Genomic DNA, 21,773 nt, shown 5'->3' with positions numbered 1-21,773 from the left:
TTGACATTCTGTATGTGTGCATATGTGCTTGTTACGATGACAATATGAAAACAGAGTTATTTTATAAATAGTAAAGAATGCATGTGTATCTGTCTGTCCATCGTTCTGCAAAATATGCTGTGCATATTTAGACACTGTTTTTCTCAAACTTTCGAAAGTTTTCAATTTAATGATTCAGAGCTGAGATTAAAAGTGACAACGTTCCCGTGTTGCAGTAGCAGCAGGTGCCAGCTTCAGCACTCTGTGACACTGTGAAGTCTCACTCACTGAACAGTTTATTTGAAGACCTGCTAACCACACTTCTAACATTAGCCAACCTGCTGTCATGAGCAGATATATCACAGACAAGTATGCACACTCAGTCATGCAAATACACACACACAAACAGTCACAGGCTATCACATAGTCACACATAACACATCTATCGTCAGCATCTCCCACCAGGAAAATCTCATGACAGGCGAAGGTGTAAGTGACAGCGATGATGTGTATGTGCTGTTTTTTAAAGACTACTTTAGGGTCAAGATTAGAAGGTTACATTAGAACGATGAAGACACGTGTCAAAGTATGTGGGCTTAACAAATAATGGGTAATAATGACTTCACTTTGATTAAAAGTATGTAAGTGAAAATATTGTACTACCTGTGACTGTAGATTATACATTTTTTTTAGGCTTCTGCATAAGCAGTCAGGTGGTTCTGTCTCGTATGTTCATGTGTTTAGCTCTGATGTTTGGATGTGCAGCAGTGTGGCTTGAATATAAAAGAAGGGATGAAGTCATCACGATACATCTGCACAATACAGATGAAACCAGAGAAGTGTGGCATCCAGAGAGAAAGAGATCACACACACACACACACACACACACACGCACACACACACACACACACACACACACACACACACACACACACACACACACACACACACACACACACACACACACACACACACACACACACACACACACTAATGTAATATACACACGAAGCCTCCTGCAGTCTTGTTGCAGTGTACTGTTTGCAGGTTTATTTAGAGAGAATGAGCTCACTAATGTCTGATACTGTGAGCATTACTGTGCCTTCAGAGTTGTCTGAGATGACACGCTGGCATTTCAGGGTGTGACAAATATGACAGCAAACTGCTAAAATTAAGCTGGACCTTTGGATGCTAAAATTAAGCTGGAATCTTGGACCAGTTCTAAAAATTGCTTTTTTGTTCATAACTTTGCAGAAAAAGTTGCAAGAGAAACTGTGAGACACCTCAGCAACAGAAGATCAGTATCGCTCTATTAATGTTTCTCAGATTATGTGCAGGAGAACACTGTCATCTTTGCAACATGCTGCATACTTTTTTGGATGGTGAATCTCATTTGAAATTGCACATTCTTTGTAAATAAAAACTACCTCACTACCTTGATGTATATACTGCTACCAGTATAGCTTATTGGGAGCTTTATATGTAGAAGCGGGGAACAGTGAAGAGGGATAGAATGTAGAGAGTGTGTGGGAAGAGGTGATGTACAGTTTCCCTGACAAAGGTGCGGTGGCCTTGTGCAGTATGTATGTGTGTGTGTGTGTGTATGTGTGCATTTGTGAGTTCTTGCTGTGGCAACAGACCTTCCTTTTAGGGTTAAAACTAGAGTCAGGGCTCTGCCAGTCAGTTGTTCATGTTTTACAAGTACTGTAATGACATTCCTGTTCTATACACTGCACTGCTGGACTGCAAAATTAGTGTGTTCGTGTGTGTACATTCCAAGCTTAACTATATAGGTTAACAGGCTGACTAATGCCAAAGATAGGATAAAAAGAACACTGCGTGTGTGTGTGTGTGTGTGTGTGTGTGTGTGTGCATGTGTGCTTGTGTATTTTAAACAGGACTGTGAGTCTATTGTGTCAGACCATTGTAAAGGGCAGGAGTTGAAACGAGAACAAGGATGACATTTAAAGCTGCAGTTTCTAGTCTGGCTCCATGGCAGATTTCACTACAGTAATTGTGCATCAGTTACTGTAGTATTTTTAAAACAGCTTCTGTTCTTTTAATGGACCTCCAATATGATCTAGCTGATTCTTAGAACAACTCTTAAATAGTTGATTTGTGCTCTACAAGGCTCTCTCATCTACTCTCATTTCATCCACTTTCCCCTAATACTGATCATCCATCTCCGCCCAGCAGCATCCCCTCCATCCTCACATCAGTCCTCTTTCCAAATTAGCAAAAAGATGGAGCAGGTGGAAGATTAAAAGACAGAAATGGAAGGAAGAGGACAGATGGAAAGAAACAATCAGAACAGAGGTTTAAAGAAAAGGAGAGGCAATAATTCATATAGGCTGCACAAAGATGGGAGCAGAGAGTGTGTGTGTGGAGGAGTGAAAGAGAATTAAATTGGCTGTTTGTTTCCAGCCTGTGCTTCAATCAGACACAGAGAATAGCCTCTAGCTGTTAAACTTTCCAATTACCTTGAGCAGATGGAGTCTGCGGGACTCGATTTAGATGGTTTGAAATGGTTGTTGTTTACTGTTATCTACCATTGACTGTACACCAAGCTATATACAGTGTCAAAGAACAAGTCCTACTCAAGCAGTGTTGCCTTGCCTCTTATATCTCGGTATCTCTAATTTTTATATTTTATTTCATCTTGTTCAATCTCCTCTTTGATCACATAAGCAATATCTGATTGATCGTATCTTCAAACAGTGGTAGTCTATTTGGTAACGCAGCCTCCTGGTTGGAGAGTTGTCATTTTGAATGCAGGTTCGCTGTGAAACACCAATGAAGTCTTCACGCTTTCAGCAACAACTGTGCTCTTGAGCAAAGCTCTTAAACCACAGCTGCTCCCTTTGACAACCTTGTTGGCCAACAGTGGAGCACTGTGCTTTTCTTTACAGAGCTCCCATGTATGAATGAGTGCTACTGTGTGACTCTAAAACCTGAAAAAGAGCAAACACGCTCCGTTGACTTTCATGGATATTGGACTGTTAAAGCGTTTTAGCTTTAGAGGTGTGCAGAAGGATTGAAGCACACCCTCAGGAAATTTAGGGTTTATGTTAAAACACATAAAACCTCTTTGTATAATTCGGGTGGAAGCAACTTACAAATTGGTTTAAGTCCCGTTTTACTGCATGGTAGTTTGTTCATTTACTTGTTTTTCAAAGTATAGTTATTCTTTGTCCAAATGGACAAGAATAGTTAATTTTTAAATGGTCTGTTAAGATGCATTTTATCACCATATTACAATTTTTTAAGTACTTTTTGGCCCATTTTAAATTTGTATTATTTTGTAATGGCAAAACAGACAGGAAATATGGTACGTCTTGACCATGAAACGATCATATTGTTATAACAAGTACAAAAAGGCTCAGAAGCAGGAAATGAAGATGCAGACTGAGGTACAGTTTAACAATGCTTTTTTTTAAACAACACCAGCAATAGAACTACAAATGACTACCAGAACTCAGAACCCGGAACAGGAAGAACTACAAAACCTCTATGAGCAGAACTGCTCTATGAAACCCCTAGCGGTACGGAGGGCTAACAACGAGAAATAACAAAACCTAAAGTTAACCCACATTTGGTACGACTAAAGTAGGAAAACAAATCAAAATACAAAACTAAATTAAGGACCAAGACTTCAGTAACCCCGAAACCTGAAAAAAACCCCAAGACTGATGACTATTCAATGCAATGCATAAAATACAAGTGACAGACACGGAATGAAACCAAATAACTACAGCATGTAAATCTACTGAATAAACAGACAGCCTGGTGTTACTAGGGCTCGAGAACTTAGCTGACTCTAATGAGACTTGGACAGGGCTCCTTCCTGCTTCCGTGCTCCCAGTTGTTTAATGCAGAGTTGGCAGAATGGCATTTGTGGAGTGAGGCGGAAGACTGGCGTCCTCAGTGATGTAATTCGTCCCAGGTGGAGGGCTGATGTTTCCCAGGGCAAGCTGGCAGAAGGTGGGTAGCAGAATCCTTGGAGGAACGGAGAACCAGCAGGCAACAGAAACCCAGGAAATCCAGATAACAGACAGCAAGCAGGAGTCAACCTCAAAACATAGAAAACAGGGTTACTGACAGTACCAGGTAAGTGGCAAAGACTGCTTCTATTCCCAGTACCAACCGGAAATTAGACGACGGTCCAGCTTCAAAGGACGGGTGAAGTCTGCTTTTATGGAGAAGCCAGAGTGACAATCAGCAGCTCCCACCTGCACCAGATCTGCTGATTAAGATGAACCACACCTGCCGCCAGCTTCAACGCCACACACACCTAGGAGAGAGAGAGAGCAGGGCCGGAGGAGGAGAGAGCACAGCCTTAAGCTGTGGCTGTGATGCATATATACCATAGACTGTACGTAAAAATGGACAAAGCCACTACGATGTTACTCATTATTTTGTAGACTAAGGACTTTCAAAACCTTGAGTTTGGAATTTAAACATCATCATATTAATCTTTTGAAACCAGTTGGATCTGACTCAGAATAAAGGGACACTATGCAGGCCCACACAGAAGTGTCTGTCTATCACAAGGTAGCCACATCCTAAAACATCTATTTCATACTAAATGACATTGCCATTTACAAAATAAATATGCTGTATTGAAGGATTCTTTTTAAACTTGTGATTGAGACCATAAACTCATTAGGAAAATGTTTACTAAGCTAATAAATCAAGTGAGAAGAAGAGTCATTTTTGTATAGACTTTTATACAATCAGACTTCTTTTCTGCAACCAGAGTCACTCCCTGCTGGCTATTAGACAGAATACTGTTGGAGTCACTTGATGCAGCAACTACTCCAACTTTTGTATACAGTATGCATCAATGCTTGACATGCTAGCAATGTAAGGCCAGTCCACCCGTTCAGATCAAACTGACCATAACTCAAACATGATGGGAAGTGCCACCATGAAAATAGATACAGATATTCATGAACAGGTTTCTCAGAACTAGTTTGTAAGACATGTTATCTGAGCATGAACAGCCACCTCAGGGAAAACCAGAGATAAGATCACACATTTCACATGGTCTCTCCAGGAAGATGTTTATCATGTGTTGACATTGAAAAGCGCTGAAAATAACTGAGTAACAAATGAAAAAACAGAGCAAGAGAGTGAAGTTCAACCAGTCCATTCCTTTGCTCTTGGATCCTGACTCTTGGTAAGGAAACTTCTCAGATGCATACTAACGTATGTGAATTCATCACAAGTATGGATTCATTTTCCTATTTCACAAATATTGTACTTGCAGATTCTATGACTGTTTTTGATCGACAGCTTGACATACTTTATCTTTTGCCCTCCTATGACTGAGAAGAAACTCTGTCATGCACCGGTACACTGAGTTTGTATATTTTATCAAGTGTGTATATGTGTAAGGGTACACATACTATTACTGTGCACACATTGTTCACCTGTTCCCTGGTAGGTGTGCACACATATGTAAGTGGGAGTTGTCGGGCAGATCTTTACCTTCAGCTCCTCCCCGGTGAGCCCACTAACCTTGGGATGGAAGGACACTGGAGGAAGAACGGATGGATAGGAAAAAGGGGAAGGAAAAGAGGGGAGCAGAGGAGGGCATTGGAGAGTGTGTATTCAGGTGTGGGATATGGTAAGATGGATTACCCAACCCAACAGGCAATTTGTCACTGTCAGAGAGAGAGAGAGAGAGGGGGGAGAAAGAGGGGGTCACAAGACAGGGTATAGAAAAGAGAGGGGAGAGTGAGAGAGGGGGTGAGGGATGTGGAAGAGAAAGGATAAGATGGAGAACTTCAGGAAAGATAGATAAGAAGAAGGTGGAAGGTAAAAGGTGGGATAGACACTTGTGTGAGAATCATACTTTATTTTGCGTAAAATCAAAGACATTTTTACAAAAAGTCATGAAGAGGTGTGACCGCGTCCCTGCAGACATGGAGGCAGAACAGAGAAAGGACATAATATTATGGGCTCTCCTGTGTGGTAGCTGAAGCATATGCACCTCTAGGATTTAACTGCTATTACTCAGTGACAGCTGTGCCGGCAAGAGTATATTTAATTGAGGCAAAACAGTCACTATAACTCTTTAGCTTGGTGTGGGCCAGGCAGTAGTAAGACTGCCAGAGATATGGATCCTTGTGATTCAGATGTAGAGTGTCATAGTATCACTTAATATTTCTCACTGGGAATAATTACTACCTTGAATTTTACTCTCAGGGTATAATATAGATGGACAGTCCATTTACAGTGGGGCACCAAGGTGAATATTCAGACTTTTACACTCAATTTAGAGTCAAAATAGATTACCAGCCATCCGAGGTAACTGTCAGCACATCATTTGTTCAATTACATGTCATGATTAGACAGAGAAATGAGTTGTGATTTGTTACTGTGAGCAGTAGTGTTACAGGATTACAACATGAAGTCACCACAACTGACTGCAAATATCCCATGTAATAAAACAGGCATTTGCATCGGCTACATTCTCACTTTTAATACCCTACAACGAAGCCATGTTCATCTATATTCAGGTGCAGACAACAAGGTAATTGACTAGCTAACACAGTGAAGTAGATTATCTTCAGATGTAACTCAGGTAGCAAATGATTCATTTACAGTGCAGCTCCGTTGCAGATGGTGGAATAATTTAAAAACATGCAGCAGTTTATATGCAGTTCATTTACAGTCAGGCACCAGAGTGGTTCGCCAGATAATTTAAAGAGGCACCAGCAAGCAACTTTCACATAAAAAAAAAACAGGCAGTAATTTAAACAACTATTTCATTTATAGCACCGGGCACTGATGTAGATGGGCAGCTAATAAAAAACAGGCTTTTTTTCCAGCCAGCAAACTCATTTACACTACAGTAGGGAGCTCGTCTGTAGATTTAACTCATACAGGCTGGGACAAGATTTGTAGCTCGAGCTGCTAATGAGAAGGCAGCATTTGCTACACATAGTGAACATACAGCGCTTATATGTACAGACAGCTATGAAAATGCACAAATTTAAATATGGATGAAGCAAAAATGAGAAGTCACAAATGCATGCTAACACTTGTTATATTTGCATCTGATCTGTCTGTAGCATTGGTTTGCAGTGTTTTGTACCCTCTTTGATTGGGTTTAACATCCCACTACACACATACGCACAGGTCAGGAAAGCTATTTATGTACAAGTGGGCAGCGAGGAAATCATAACTTCATGGAGTGGCATGCCTGATGAAAACTTAAACTAATTCATGGCAATGTTCAATTAATTATGGTTGTCAGTCCCAAACAGCAGCTGCCTGAATGTAGCCTCCAGCAGGCTGCAGACCGAAGTACGTCATCAACATGGTTTCCTTCATGAGAGTTGCCTGCCCACAACCTTTCAAAGAAGTAAGATTTCAAAGGAGATAAATGTCTGTTAAGACCAACACATCAAAGCATGTAAAACCAGCGTCTCATCGTCTTTGAGTGAACCCACCCTGCAGTCTTACCCTCACTACAAGTCAAGAAAAGAGCCACCGGCAAGTCCTTTTAATTCAAGGACCAGTGATAATGATGGCAAGAGTGCACATGTATGTTCACATATAGGTCATTTCTATCAGAAAATACTTTCATGTTGCAGGATCAGTTAGATTTTTTATTTGGTTGATTATTTTCTGCTGTGGTTCATGGAATCTCAGACAAACTAACATCCTGCATAATTACCTGCTGTGCCAGTCTGACTGAAAATGAAAATGGATCGGAGCATTGAGCATTGATTGAGAGAATCCCAAAGAGTGAGAAAGAAAGAAAGATCTTCATGGAGAGATCGATGTACGTGTGTGTGTGTGTGTGTGTGTGTGTGTATGCGTGTGTGTGTGCATGCGTGTGTGTGTGCATGCGTGTGTGCGTCATGGGTATCAATGTTTATGTGATCACATCTGGCACTTGTATCATTACTGACAGTACGAAGCCTCACCAACACTCCCAGCAACACACATGCTGAACCAACATTCACATACGAAATTTACTCACAACTACACTAAAACTCTCCAGTAAGACAGAATACAGTGACTAATTTACACCCCCTCCAGCTAGTTAGTTGCTTATGCTAATTAATTTCTGCATTGCTATGGCAACACAAACATTACAATATGTTTTTCTTTGTTATTAATACAGCATGTCAACATCAGAAGGGAGTGTGTGTGAATGTGCACAGACACAAGTGTGTGTCTGTTCGTCTTGATGTATGCATAGGTGACTTTATGCATATGTGTGTGTGTGCGCAAAGGTGCATGTATGTGTGTATGCATAATAGGTTACAGTTAAGTCCTAACCAATCAAACTCCTACACCCATTATCGGATCATATGAGGGAATGACCAATTAAAAAGGTGATTATAGGAGACATACTTCAGAGAGAGAAAGAGAGGAGAGGGGGAGGTATGTAATAAAAGAGAGAGAGAGAGAGAGAGAGAGAGAGAAAACCTACTGGGCTCCTTAAGTTATTTGTCACTGAGGGGAAACAAAGAGAGAATTCTGGGTAGCCAGGGGTTAGTTTCCTCAATGTCTAGACTCTCACTAACAAGCTATATGGCTTATTTCTGCTGTGTGGTACAGAAATAAGAAATCATCCTCCTCACTACCTTTTAAACATGCTGAGTTTATTTAGTGTTTTCTTATTAAGTGTGCAAATAGGAGTATTTCATCTTTTTGTCTGACTGTGCTGCATCATTTTGTGTGATCGATTCTCAAACACATGCTGAAGCCATCTCTGCGGGAACGTTCTGCTTCTTTGCCTTTATCCCTCCTTCCTGTTTCTCTAACTTGAATGTTTCAGTTCAGTCAGACCTTTATAGTTCACTCTCAGTAATGTGATAATGGTCTTACCAAAATTCTTAGCATCGACATGATCGTATATTCTGCTGCCAAATGTGCTTTTCTATATTGCAGTAAAAATTCAGTACACCATGCTGCATTCCATTGTTTTCAGCCTAATACTAACATATTGTATAATTGTTTTTGTGGCAGCAGTGGACAAACCTTCTTGACAATAAGCTTGTAGCTGTGTTGTGGGTAAATAACAAATAGCATCAGTGGAACGCCACCATGAAATATTCTTCTCTTTTAGCTTTTGATATTTTTATTCTTAGTTTGACTTGACATCAATGACCAGTGCTGATTTGAATGAAGGTTATTGTGATGTAGCTGATCAGTTGCAGGAAGGGAAGTTTTCTGCATCCTAATGTTTTGTTACAGCTTGAGTTTTACTCCTACGTTAAATCTGCAGAGAGCCTTAGCCGTAGACTAAACAAGTGGCCTACATCATTGTGAGCATTTATACATGTGTTGGTGTGTCTGTATCTCTCTGTAAATACACCTCCAAAACACTAGTTAATGGTGGGTGCTCTGTGCCACTATGTTGAGTTTCTTCATGTTCTTCAGTCTCAACTGAAAGTGAGCAGATCATGTTGGAACTGAAGCTAATAAATGTTGAACAATAGTTACTTTTGCGGAAAATAGCGTCATTCATTTATAACATGATGTTGGGATAGGGGGCGTTGTTTGTATTGTTTTATCACATTCCTTTCATCTGGAAACCACTTTGTGTTACATTTCCATTGTATGAAAAGTACCATATAAATGAAGTTTGATTGACTGATTGATACAAAATGAGCATGTGTGTAGCCCTTGGTGGAATTTGAACTAGTCCTCTCCAGGTGTGTATAGTTGCCCCTAGTTGACAGAATCATATCTGTCTCCATGAGGCAGTGCTTCTTCAGTGTCACATACTTAATACTGTGTGTGTGTGTGTGTGTGTGTGTGTGTGTGTGTGTGTGTGTGTGTGTGTGTGTGTGTGTGTGTGTGTGCGTGTGTGCGTGTGTGTGTGTACACACGTGTGGAGCACATATTTTGTGCATATCATACCAGTAGATCTCAGAGGAGAAAACAGTGAGTGAGAGAGTGGCCTGTGCTTGGCCTCCGTCAGTGTAACATTTATCCTTTATATGTGAGCCCATCCATGTGTTTGATGTGTGTGATGTCATTTATAACCTGTGTGGTATTGACCTTGCTCCTGCACAGACACCAGACTCCATCATTCATACACATACACACACACATGCACGCACTACCACCCTCCATCATAAGGCCAACATAAGTGATCATGGACCACCAACACAGTTAAAATTTATGATATTTTCTTCTTTTCTGCTCTTTGTTTGTGCCAGTTTACAGTTTTATGTGTGCCTGTGTTTGTATGTGTGTTGTCAGAGCAGGTTCAGGAGACCGTCTGCATCTCTTCTGCATGAATTCACTGATCCCAGACCTGCTGACAAATACATGTAGCTACAGGAGCAAATAGTGGAGAAATGAATAGGGAGAGAGATGAGAGGATGTAAATAAGTGTGGGGGTTGGAGGAAAGGTTTGCCTTCCTTTGTCACTCATCTGGAACTGATTACACACACATGCACACCTTCTCATTAATAAAACTAGCAATAGTAAGGAATACACAGTGTTCTGTCATGTTCTTTTCCTCTCTCTCTGATTTGCCATCCTCTCCTATTTTCTCAGTTGATGCCATGAACTGCTGCTAAAAATATAGTAGAAGTGAACAAGGGAAAGACAAAGTTTAGAAAAATAGGAACATAATAATGGTGGTAGGTCAAAATGCTGCCTTACACTCTGTCAGTGACTGGACGGAGTGAGGTTTTTCCATTTATTAGCGTGCATGTGCTTTTAAAAGGGATGTGTCTTGTTGTTTGACAGCCCATTTTCCTGAATCTTTTACTTCCCGTTCGCTCTCATACGTCTCATACATGTGCACACAAACAAACAGTGAGGGATGAACACGGGGGAGCTGTCTTTTCTCATCACATCTCAGTAATAGCATCCTTCTGTGTCCAGTCCACACACACACACACACACACACACACACACACACACACACACACACACACACACACACACACACACACACACACACAGTCGTTGCTGCACAGACTGATTGTCAGCCACTAAGAGTTGCTGAGGTCAGTGTTCAGTTAGCTTGTCTCCATCTCTTCTGCTTTCTCTCTTTCAGTTACTCCATCCTTGCAGTGTAGAGCCAAGGCTGTTTGTCTACCCTTGTAGGAGGAAATGAATCACACACACACACACACACACACACACACGCACACACACACACACACATACGCACGCATACATACATACACACACACACATACACTATCCATGGTGCTGAGACTGATTGAGTCACTCACAGAATACTGATGAACTCAGAGGTGAGAAGATGGCATGAAGAGACGGATAGATGTGATGAAAAGGAGGAGGGGAAGTGAGGAAGGGAGCTGAAAATGTAACAACTCACAGTGAGACATTATCATTTAACCACAGTCTTATTATGTGGTGATAACGCGAAAAAAAACTTCGCTAATCTGATGCCGCGAAATCGTTCAAAGTCTGTGGAAATGAGTTTGCTTCCAGTTAGACTGTCATATTGAACTCCTTAAGACTGTTTTGCCTGGACAGAACTTTAGCTTGTCTGGCAACATAATACCACACTAATGAGATAGTGTGTGTTTGTGTGTTTGGATCAGGAGAATGCAAATAAGCTCAAAGTTGTGCTGCTCTACTGAAAGATGAGATGAGATGGAAATAACAAAAAGCAAGCATTAGTAGGAAGATAAATACAGAAACGGGGTCAAAGTGAGGGTACAGGAAGAAAGAAAGAAAGAAAGAAAGAAAGAAAGAAAGAAAGAAAGAAAGCGTGTGTGTGTGTGTACATGCGTGTGAGAGTGTGTGTGTGCGTGTGTGTGTGTGTGTGTGTATTCGAGCAGTATGCATGCCTAGTATTTGCAAAAACTGTCTGTATTTCCTAGACCCCTCCTCTCTCCCCCTTTAAAAACCACAGCTCTCCTTCTCTTGGCTGCTCCTCAAATTTCAGCTAATTTGGAACAACAAGACCCTCATCTCAAGGACCGAACACCGTGTCCACTTTATTGCTGCTTCAGTCGCTTGTTTGCCCGGCGTGTGCTTGACAGAGTGATACAGAGGGGTCACAAGGAGCCAAGTGAGATTAACGGTTCCATTTTCACTGATTTTTGGCAAAGATCGGACTTGCCCAATTCTGCGCAAACAGGAAAAGCAGGGCTATTTATTTGGCATTGATGGGAAGATTGCCTCACAGTGTGCTCAAGGAGGTTTATTTATTTTTTATCTGTCTCAGACACATTTTATATTTGACAAGAACAGACACTAATATGAGACTCTACTTACAGTGATTACATACTGTATGTAATGACTGTAGCAGGAAGGTAAGACGGTAATCCATAACAAGAAGAAATGAGGACTAAGATTGTAGATTGAAACTGGTTGAAGTTATGATTATGTTAGGAACTCAGTGTCTTTTATCTGAACATTGCTGTACAAATAAAAAAAATACTCATACTAGAGCCCTATTATGAATATGGAGCATTATTTGCCTATCACAGAAACATCAATATCGGTCCATAAGTCGTCGGATGTGTACTGATATTGTTTTTTTGTTTTTATAGATCACAAAGCTTAAAAATACTTGGGGTAATTTAGAAATGTATCATTACAAAGTTTGTCTAGCAGAGCTCCAACTCCATTGTTTATGTTCCGCTCAGCACTGTTTGCAGCACATGTAGCAGAGTACAGTGCAGAGTAGAGTCAGGTGATGGTTTCACAGTAAGTTGCTAACTAGTGTGTAAAATAAAAAAAAAAACATTGCTGGAAAGTTAATAGACAATGGATGTTTTGCCTTTCAGTATAACTCCAGCATACTATATGCATATATATGAAATTTTATCAAGAATATCAGTCGGTTTATTGATATTAGAAACTTTTACCCTGTAAATATCACTTTCGGCATCAGTCCCAAAAATCCATAATCAGCTTGGCTCTACATCACATTATGGAGTTCATGATTAAAAACATCATTAAAGTCACTTCTGCAAAATCATCCATCTGTCGAGCATCCATCCCTCCTCTGTATGTTTCAGTCAGTCATTTTTTTCCCTAAGATATGCCCTTTTTTCCCTATGACTAAACACACTGCTTCCCTTTAGATCTGTGCACACATTTATGATTCAGTCAGCACACTGACCAGAGTGTTTAATGCTTTCTTCTTCTTGCATTCTGATGGATGAATGGCCAGAAATAGTTGGCAGGACTACATATTTCTGATGCTTCAACAACGTAAAGGACAATTTTCTAGCATATAAAACATATGCTTTTAGTATAAGTCTCAGAACTGAAGCAAGACAAAGTTTTTTTGAAATAAAAATTTTAGTCACACGTGGGATAGAACGGTAAAAAAAATTCACAGCTATATTGAATATCCGAAAACATGGTTTTGGCATGCATGTGTGTGTAGAGAGAGACCAGTAGCATATTTTCTGTAATCTGAAGTGTGTGAGTTGTGTCTTATGTAAGATAGAAATATACATGTTTGTATATTTCTACTACTGTACATGTGTATGCATATGTTTAACAACTTAGTTTGCACAAGTAACAAGGTACTCTTTATCCATAAAAAGACACATACAGACACACACACGTACCGCTCTAATGTTCGCCAAGATTTTTGCTCCCGCCGTGTATGAGTGTGTGTGTATATCTTGTGGTCTTGTGGTTTGTTGACATAGCCAGACAGGCAGCTCTCACATTGAGAGGGTGCATTTAACTATTAGATGAAATGTTGCTTTGTGTGCACACACATTTCCACACACACACACACATTTCCACACACACACACATACCCACACACACACACACACACACACACACACACACACACACACACACACACACACACACATACCCACACACACACACACACACACACACACACACACACACACACAGACAGCTTACTGATTGAGGAAAGGTAACAGGCTTGTTACTGATAGAGGCCTATTTGTGTGTGGCCGACAGGGCGTTACATTGACTCTCTTTTTCTTGCTAACAGGCTCCCATTTAATTATTAGGATAAGGGCCACCAAAGAGGCTGACCACATAGACTGACATAGAGATACAGACAATCTAGCGAGAGGGAAACTTTTTTTTCAGCTGTTTTGTCAGTCAGTGATATGATAAACAACCTGATAATGATTGAAACGTGTGTAAATGAGTATGTATTAACAGGGAGTCTACAAATGAGTTGCCTTGATGAATTAGATGTAGATCTTTTGTCATGTTTTTTAGTATTCTGTCAATCATCTGTTTCTCCATCTTAATCTCTGATCGTCTAAATCTGCTAAGAGACGTCCATCACATGCCTATTGATTGGACACACATGCACACACTCTTCATCTCCATAACTTCTGTATTGATTAAACTCCAGAAAACAAAACCTGCCGACCCATCACGTTGATTAATGCTTTACATGCTCACCTTCTTTCTCGGCATGACGGACTAAGATATTCAAATAAAACCCCCTGCATGTTAAGCGATGCTGAGATTGGCATGTTGGGTTTTTTAAAGAGCTGCAATTTTTGAATCGTTACAGACAAGATGTTGAATGTTATGTCCCTGAGATTATGTAGCACTTGATAATATCATCTTTTAAGAGAAGGTCATTTTAGAGAACAGATTTTGTGTTAGAGCAGCGAAGAATGTATACAGAGGAGCATAAAATACCAGAAAAGTGATACATCTAGTTCTTCTTTACTGTCTCTGTTCTTCACTCTTTAACCCAAGTTAAAATAGCACAAGATGATCTTTACCCTTAACCATGTAACTATCACTTGTGCAGAAAAAGGGCGAGAGCTCACAGTGCTACAGAGGAGGTGGTCTGGTTGAAAACAGGAAGGTAGTTACAGTTATGAAGTGAGTTGGCACCACCTACCACAGATGTTTTGTTGAATTACAGAGCTCTCACTGACACCACACCTACACTTAAGCTGACAATAAGCTCGCAACATCACAGTCTGTCATTTTAATCCCACCATCAGTCTCAGGGGCCCTGAGTAAAGCCCAAGTTTATGAACAATTTCTATCTAATGGCCTTTGTCAGATAAAGCTTTGTGCTTCCTGCAAAATTTAGAAAAATATGTTCCTACGGGGTCAAAGGAGGTTTTGGCACAGATTTGTATGAGTGTGTGTGTGTGTGTGTGTGTGTGTCTTTTGCTTGTTAACTTTGATATTTAGACCAGAGAGGTATGTCAGGAGATTTGGGGCGACTTTGCTCTGCACAAGTGGTTCCAATTAGCTTGGAAAAACACATACACACACAACACACACACTTGTACATGCACAAACATCCATGCACGCAGGTGCTGTTAACTGCCCAAACAAATTGGACAAATATCCTGATGTCCACATGCTATAATTGGTCACACACACGCATACATGAAAATCAACCAGATAAACTCTAACAGAGAGGCTGGCATACATACAGGGAATTTGAACTGATATTATTATTTTATTGTATAATTAATGTACATCACTTTGTGTTGCATCTAATGTATGAATTCTACTGTAGAGATACATTTATTGTTGCTGGTATTATAGTAAGGATAAGTATGAAAACACCTTCAGTGTATGTATCTAATTTTTTAGGCATTCTAACCAAAAATACATAAAAGATTGAGTGTGTTTTGTTTAATGCATTTATCTCAAAATCTATTGAGTGTCTTTGAGCTATATTTTTGATATGTGTTGTCTGTGTCAAGTAAACTTGCCTGGAGAGTAACATTATTCTTTTTGGTGGTGACTCATTTACATACTGTATGTAGACTTAACACACTAGAGGCAGGCGACAAATTAAAGGAAAAACCTGAATATAATTATATAAAAGCACAATGGTAAATAGTCTGCACTTATAAATCATCTTTTAACTTTAGATAGCTTTGACCAATTCACGCTCACACACCAGTGACAGCCATGCAAGCTGCTCTCTTGCCGATGGCCTTGCCCAAAGACGCTTCGTAACTTGGGGCACCGCCAATTTTGTGTTCATTTGACCTAACCCACTCTACCATCTGAGTCATTGCCAAATAATGGTCTGTTTGTAGAAGCTAGATACCTCCACACAGGTGCACTGCATGGCACAGTTAAGCAGTGAACATCCAATCTTGCTATATGGCAGGTATAAAATGCTAAGCAGGCTGAATTCATTCTGATTTTGCATGAGGATAGCAAGAAGAAAAGATCTAGGATGCTTTCAAAGATGGCTCATCATTGGAGAGCAAATGGCAAGAGTTTCAGACCGCTCAACTGACTGGAGTTTCAGTGACGAAAGTGATATTTGCATTTAGTTGTATGTGAAAAGCAACGGTAGATAACGTTATAAGTTGTTGTTTGATGACTATGATGCTCATGCATTAGTGTGATATATAAGGAAAAGACAGAAGAGCAACTCCTACTCAGGTGACTGAGAATGTCAGTGCAGGCTGTAGTCAATCGACAATTGTGTAAAAGAGGGATGTTATAGTAGGACTGCAGTGTATAAACCCCTCATTACAAAGATAAATGCACATTGGAGAGTTCAGTGGTACACACCAGTCTACAGGGTTGTGGGAAAATGTAATCAGTCATCAGCATATTTTTGACAAGTGGGCGAGTGCTTGACCTCCACAGTGAGGGGATGCTGTGGCTCTGTTACAGTGTAGGGGGACATTATGCTGGCATGATTTGGGGCCACTTGTCCCTTCAGAGGGAAAGGTCACTGCAAATCAATACAGAGTAGTTCTGAGCAATCATCTTGTCCAGTGATGAAACATTTCTATCTTTCATTGCTAACACAGAAATAGAAAATTTCTAGTTCTTGTCTCTTTTTAAATGTTTTTAAATCCTCAAATTTTCTAATTATTTCTAGGCTGACATTAAAATATGACTCTACTAACCCTAACCCTTCTGTGGTCTGAAACTTCTGGATCCCACTGCATGTATTTCCGACATTATATAGAGACATTTTATAACATTGTATATTTTATAACATTTGATACTTGGGGCAATATTTGTGGACATTTCATGTTTAATGCCATGTTTTACTGATTTAACTACCAAAGGAATACAAAATGAGTTTTAAAATGGAAAGATAAACAGCCGGTGACAGTAAAATTGCTCAAATTGTCAAAGGATAAATTTGTTATTTTGAGGTGAGGATTGCATCTAGACTGCAATTTAATGTATTGCTTGAAATACTTTTGAACTCTTTCTGAGACATGAATGAACAAGAATTAGTTTGTGTCACTTTTACTGAGCAGAACCCTCTTCAAATTCTTTTTAGTGGCTTTTTATGAGAAATAAATGTGGTCATTTCCTGTTGTAGTCAAGTATTACCCTCTTGTATGAAGAGAAAAGTGGTTGCTTTTACTTTTATATGTTATTTGTAAATGTAGTCCTCAGAGCTAAAAATTGATAGTCAAACCATTAATCTCTTGGAAACTTGTTGCTTTTTCATTTCATATGTTGAGTGTTCATTGAGCAAAGGTGCTTTACAAATGATTCAAAGGTCCAAAATCACATCTTGTTTTCAAAATGTCAGGCTGCAGTGTAGCAAATTGAAGAAATGAAGGAAAATAAGGAACAGGAAAAGAGAAAGAGTAGAAGGTCAGTTGTTTTCATTCCTGTAATAGACGAGACTTCTTGCTGCCAGCTTCGGTCACAATTTTACCCTTTAGACCCCCGGGATATAGTGTGTGTGTGTGTGTGTGTGGGTGTGTGTGTGTGTGTGTATGTGTGTGTGAGTGTGTTTTTGTGCTTGTACATGTTTTTGCAATGGGTGTGTGTCTTTCTGGTTACACACCTTCCCCCAGGCTAAATGGATATTTTCCCTGGCTTTTCAAAGTTCAGAGTTTTCATAGTTAGGACAAAACGCCTACTATTTTTTCCTCTCCTCTCCGCTCCTGTCCTCCAGGTTTTCATGTATTCTTTGGTGTATCTTACTGCAAACTCTTCATTTTGCTTTTATAAGTTCCTTCAGTCAGCAGTCTAAAGCTTTTTTCTTCTCTGTGTTTCTTTCCAGGACCCGTCATTCTCACTCCTCGTCCATGATAAGCTTCAGGTGCCCAACAGCTCTCGGCGAGCGTGGAACGAGCGTGACAGTCGGTGTGATGTCTGCACCACTCACCTCACTCAGCTCAAACAGGAGGCTGTGCGAATGGTCCTGACTCTCGACCAGTGGGATTTGTCTCCCACCTCTTCCCCTCCACCCCTGACTGGACGATACGGATCTCAAGGACCTCCGGGACCAATGGGAGCATCCGGAGCACCAGGAGGTCCTGTGTCACGGGAATGGCCTCCTCCTTTTCTTCCTTCCTTGTCGTCCTCAGCTGCTGCTGCTCCTCATTTGTCCTCTCAGTCCCCTTCTCCAAGCCCCAGTCAGACCCCAACACCAAGCCCAAGCCATGGACCATCCAACCCCAGCCATGGGAGTCCTTCAGCGGGGCAAACATCCAGCTGTGCTCCAACAAACCCACAACCTCAAGGTGCAGGTCATCGACTGGGGTCCAAGCCCAGCTCTCTGGGTCTTGGAGGTGGGGTGGACAGAAGGAATGGGTCCTCCAGTTCAGGAAAAACAGCAGGTGCCCCACAACAACAACCAGTGACTGCAGCAAACAACAACCCCGGCAATAATGGCGGGAGTAGCAGCAGTAATGGCAGTGGAACTGTACTGAGTACAGCGGCTCTGCAGGCACACCAGCACCTGAACCGAACCAACGGAGGAGTTACACTATATCCTTATCAGGTAAGCTCCCTATAAATGTGTGTGCGCGAATGTGTGTGTTTGTGTGTGTGCCTCACATTCACGCAGCTCCGGTTGCCACAAGGGCGTAATAAATATTACCATGGAAACAGAAGAAATTAATTCTGGTCTTTTATGATAATGTGATCAAATGTTAACAGGCTACCAGCAAACAGATGAAAACATCTCTTGAGTCTGACAGAGAGGTCAGAAGATCAACATTTAGATTTTTCGGTGTACATACTGGTGACCTTGTTAATTATCAAGCGCTGACAATAGCTGACATCTGAAATAATGTCTTAGCGTTAACATCATCTCAGTATCTTTCTGTTTTCATTTGCATGTCTTTCTGTCTCTTTCATTCTATACTTTCTCTACAAAGTTTCAGGAGATCTACTGTGGCCCACAAAATGAATTTGGGGTAACTGGGATGACAGAGAGGCCTTAATGTTATCTAAACCCGTGGTTTTTAAACTGTGAGGTGTGCCTACTGAGGGGGCCACAAGAGGTTTGAAGGAAAGGAACAGAGATAAGGGCACGAGGTAAAGCCACTGTGTGGTGTGATGTGAAAGGCGATTATGGTACTTAGCAATCCCTCAACACCCACTTGCTGCAATTTGTGTCAAAATTCCTACTTATTCTCTGATTCTCTGAGAAGTCAGTCAGATCTGAACCCACGGACATGATTTACATTCACATTTAGTGTGACATACTTTCTCCCACTGTGAATAAACCTCCTCAAAAGTCCTTCGAAAATATAGAATACAGCTTGTCTGAGAATCACCATATTATATCTGTCTGTAGACCCACAGGGAACTGCTGCTAACTCATTGGCCATGCTTTAACAGTGCCTGTTTGCCATTATGTAAACAAATATATGCTAAAAAAGGGAGCTCAAGTTGTAGCCCAAAGCTAAACAATGGTCTCCATGGCGATGTTCTTATTTTATTTTCTGTTTATATCTCTAAAAACACAGAGCATGTCCCAAAATAAGTCAAAGGGGAAGACAAGGAATTATCTAAAACTGGCAAGGACAAATGTTGCTTCATAAAGTGCTTTTTATAACATTTATTCCCACTCGAATGTGAAAATAGAGTCTGATTAACCTGTAAAATCTAGAACTGCCGAGACATATTGCGAAGCTCATCTTGCACCAAAGCAGCTCTTTTGATATGACAACCATCTCTTGTTGAAAAGGAAGTAAAACATCTTCTTCACTGAAATCGAGGTTTGACATCAAGCATCAGGTTTGCATGAAGCAAACCGTAAAAGTGACTCAAATGGAAACTAGAGATAAAAGAAACTGTTTCAGAATGAGACAGGAAAAGAAGAAGCACGAGTAGGCAAGAGAGGAGGCTGGTAGGAGGGAGAAATGGCCTGAGGTGAAGAGTGGTCCAGAGGTGTTTGGAGGGAGGGAGGAGAGCTGAGACTCCAGGGAAGATCCAGAGGTGTGTGTGTGTGTGTGTGTGAGTGTGTATGAACATGTGTGTATGAACGTGTTGTACAGATGTAATAATTCATACAGTGATAATTAGGACTCTGGGGACTCTATGTCACACACCCCCAGTACCCCCTCACTCTTTCACTCTCATTCACTCTCTTCCTCACATACTCCACTTATTCCTTATGCGTCTTTCTTGCCTTCTCCCCTATTATTTCTCCTGTTTCTTACGTACTTTATCTGCTTCATATTCTCATTCATATTCACTCCTCCATCTCACTTTATCTTTATATTCTTATTCAGTCCATGGCTTGAATCCGATACAGAGATATGGAGTCCTTGTTGGAAATTACTTAGTACATTCCCTGGAATTGTCTTGTTATCTGGTTCTACTGGTCAGAAATAAATTAGGCTTAAAAGGCTTTATGTGTCTGGCCTGTGTTGGTGGAAATTAAAGTGACAGTTTTTAAATCTGAATGAGCATTTTTTGAATTTTTTTTGGTCCAAATTTTAGTTAATCACATAATAAAGAACAGTTTTGTTTTTTATTTTTGTTGTACATCATTTTTCTTATGTTTTCCAGGATGTGTATAATGTTTCATAATGCAAGATTCACATATATATTGATATTGCTTTTATTCTTGACTGTGTTTCCCATAAAGATAATCTGCATAACATTTGGAAAATCTTTGTTATTAATGACAACAGTGGTTGTTAAGTGAACGGCAGTCAGTATCCTATTGTTTGTTTGGGGGTGTGAACTCTGTAGACAGAGTCGATTGAGCATGATGGGCATTAGTCCAACACTGACATGACATACACCAGATAAAACATGACTGATCAGCAGTATGATGACAGGTGAGGTAACTAAAGTTACACTTTTAAAGCTCACTTTTGATTTATGTCTCAATTAAGTTTTACTTGCTCATAATCTGATCCAAGCAATTTCATATTTAGTGTCTGCTAATTCCCAATAACCTTTTTTTTCAATAATACACACTTCAAGTATTGTAGATTAGCTGCAGTACCTGGGAGTTTTGCTAGTAAAGAGGTACTGTGATAAAGATTTATGCTAGGCTTATTGACCTCAGGCAAGCAAAAAAAATTAACCAATGATGAATTAGTTTCTGATTCTCAAGGGAATATTAACTATTTTTGCAGTATTTATTACATTTCTGTATGACAGCAGATTTAAACAAACAATTGGACCGAGGTTGATGCTGAAAGTGATCACACAAAAATGTCCATGATTCCAAGCCTGAGATTAATATTATGACTTTCTGGTCATACCTAGTCATGGAGATGTTTAAGATTGTTGAATATGTATGAATTTCCAGCACTGGCACAGCACCAAAACGAAGTGCGAGGATACATATGGACATCGCTCACAGTCAGTCCTTCACTAGATAAAACTTTTTATTGTTTTTGTGCTCATGTGCTCATCATGCTGGACTTCATGTTGTGCTGGGAGCTGGTTGTTTGTTATTAAATGGAACTCATATCCAAGTTTAAGTTAAGTCGTGTTGCACACTGTGGGTTCTGCAGGTGAGGTAAAGAGAAATATTGAGGGAAGCCAGTAGGAGTGATCCTAAACTTTGCATCCTTTGGATTTTGCCAGAATATCTGTACAAACTACCTTACATAGAAATCAGTTTACAGGCTGTTATGGGCCATTA

General features: G+C 40.3%; 1 protein-coding gene across 2 annotated transcripts in view; it reads left to right on the top strand.

Moving 5' to 3' along the window:
• kif26ba (kinesin family member 26Ba) overlaps nucleotides 1-21,773 on the top strand; it is a 98,465-nt gene that overhangs the window by 11,570 nt on the left and 65,122 nt on the right. For both annotated transcript variants that reach the window (XM_035955525.2, XM_023286426.3), the window contains exon 3: nucleotides 17,937-18,659. In XM_035955525.2, the coding sequence (XP_035811418.2) occupies nucleotides 17,937-18,659 (723 nt within the window). The remainder of the gene's footprint in view (nucleotides 1-17,936; nucleotides 18,660-21,773) is intronic.

Source organism: Amphiprion ocellaris, chromosome 1 (genome assembly GCF_022539595.1).
Source record: "Amphiprion ocellaris isolate individual 3 ecotype Okinawa chromosome 1, ASM2253959v1, whole genome shotgun sequence".
Lineage (NCBI taxonomy): Eukaryota > Metazoa > Chordata > Actinopteri > Pomacentridae > Amphiprion > Amphiprion ocellaris.
This window is presented reverse-complemented; position numbering and strand designations above follow the sequence as displayed.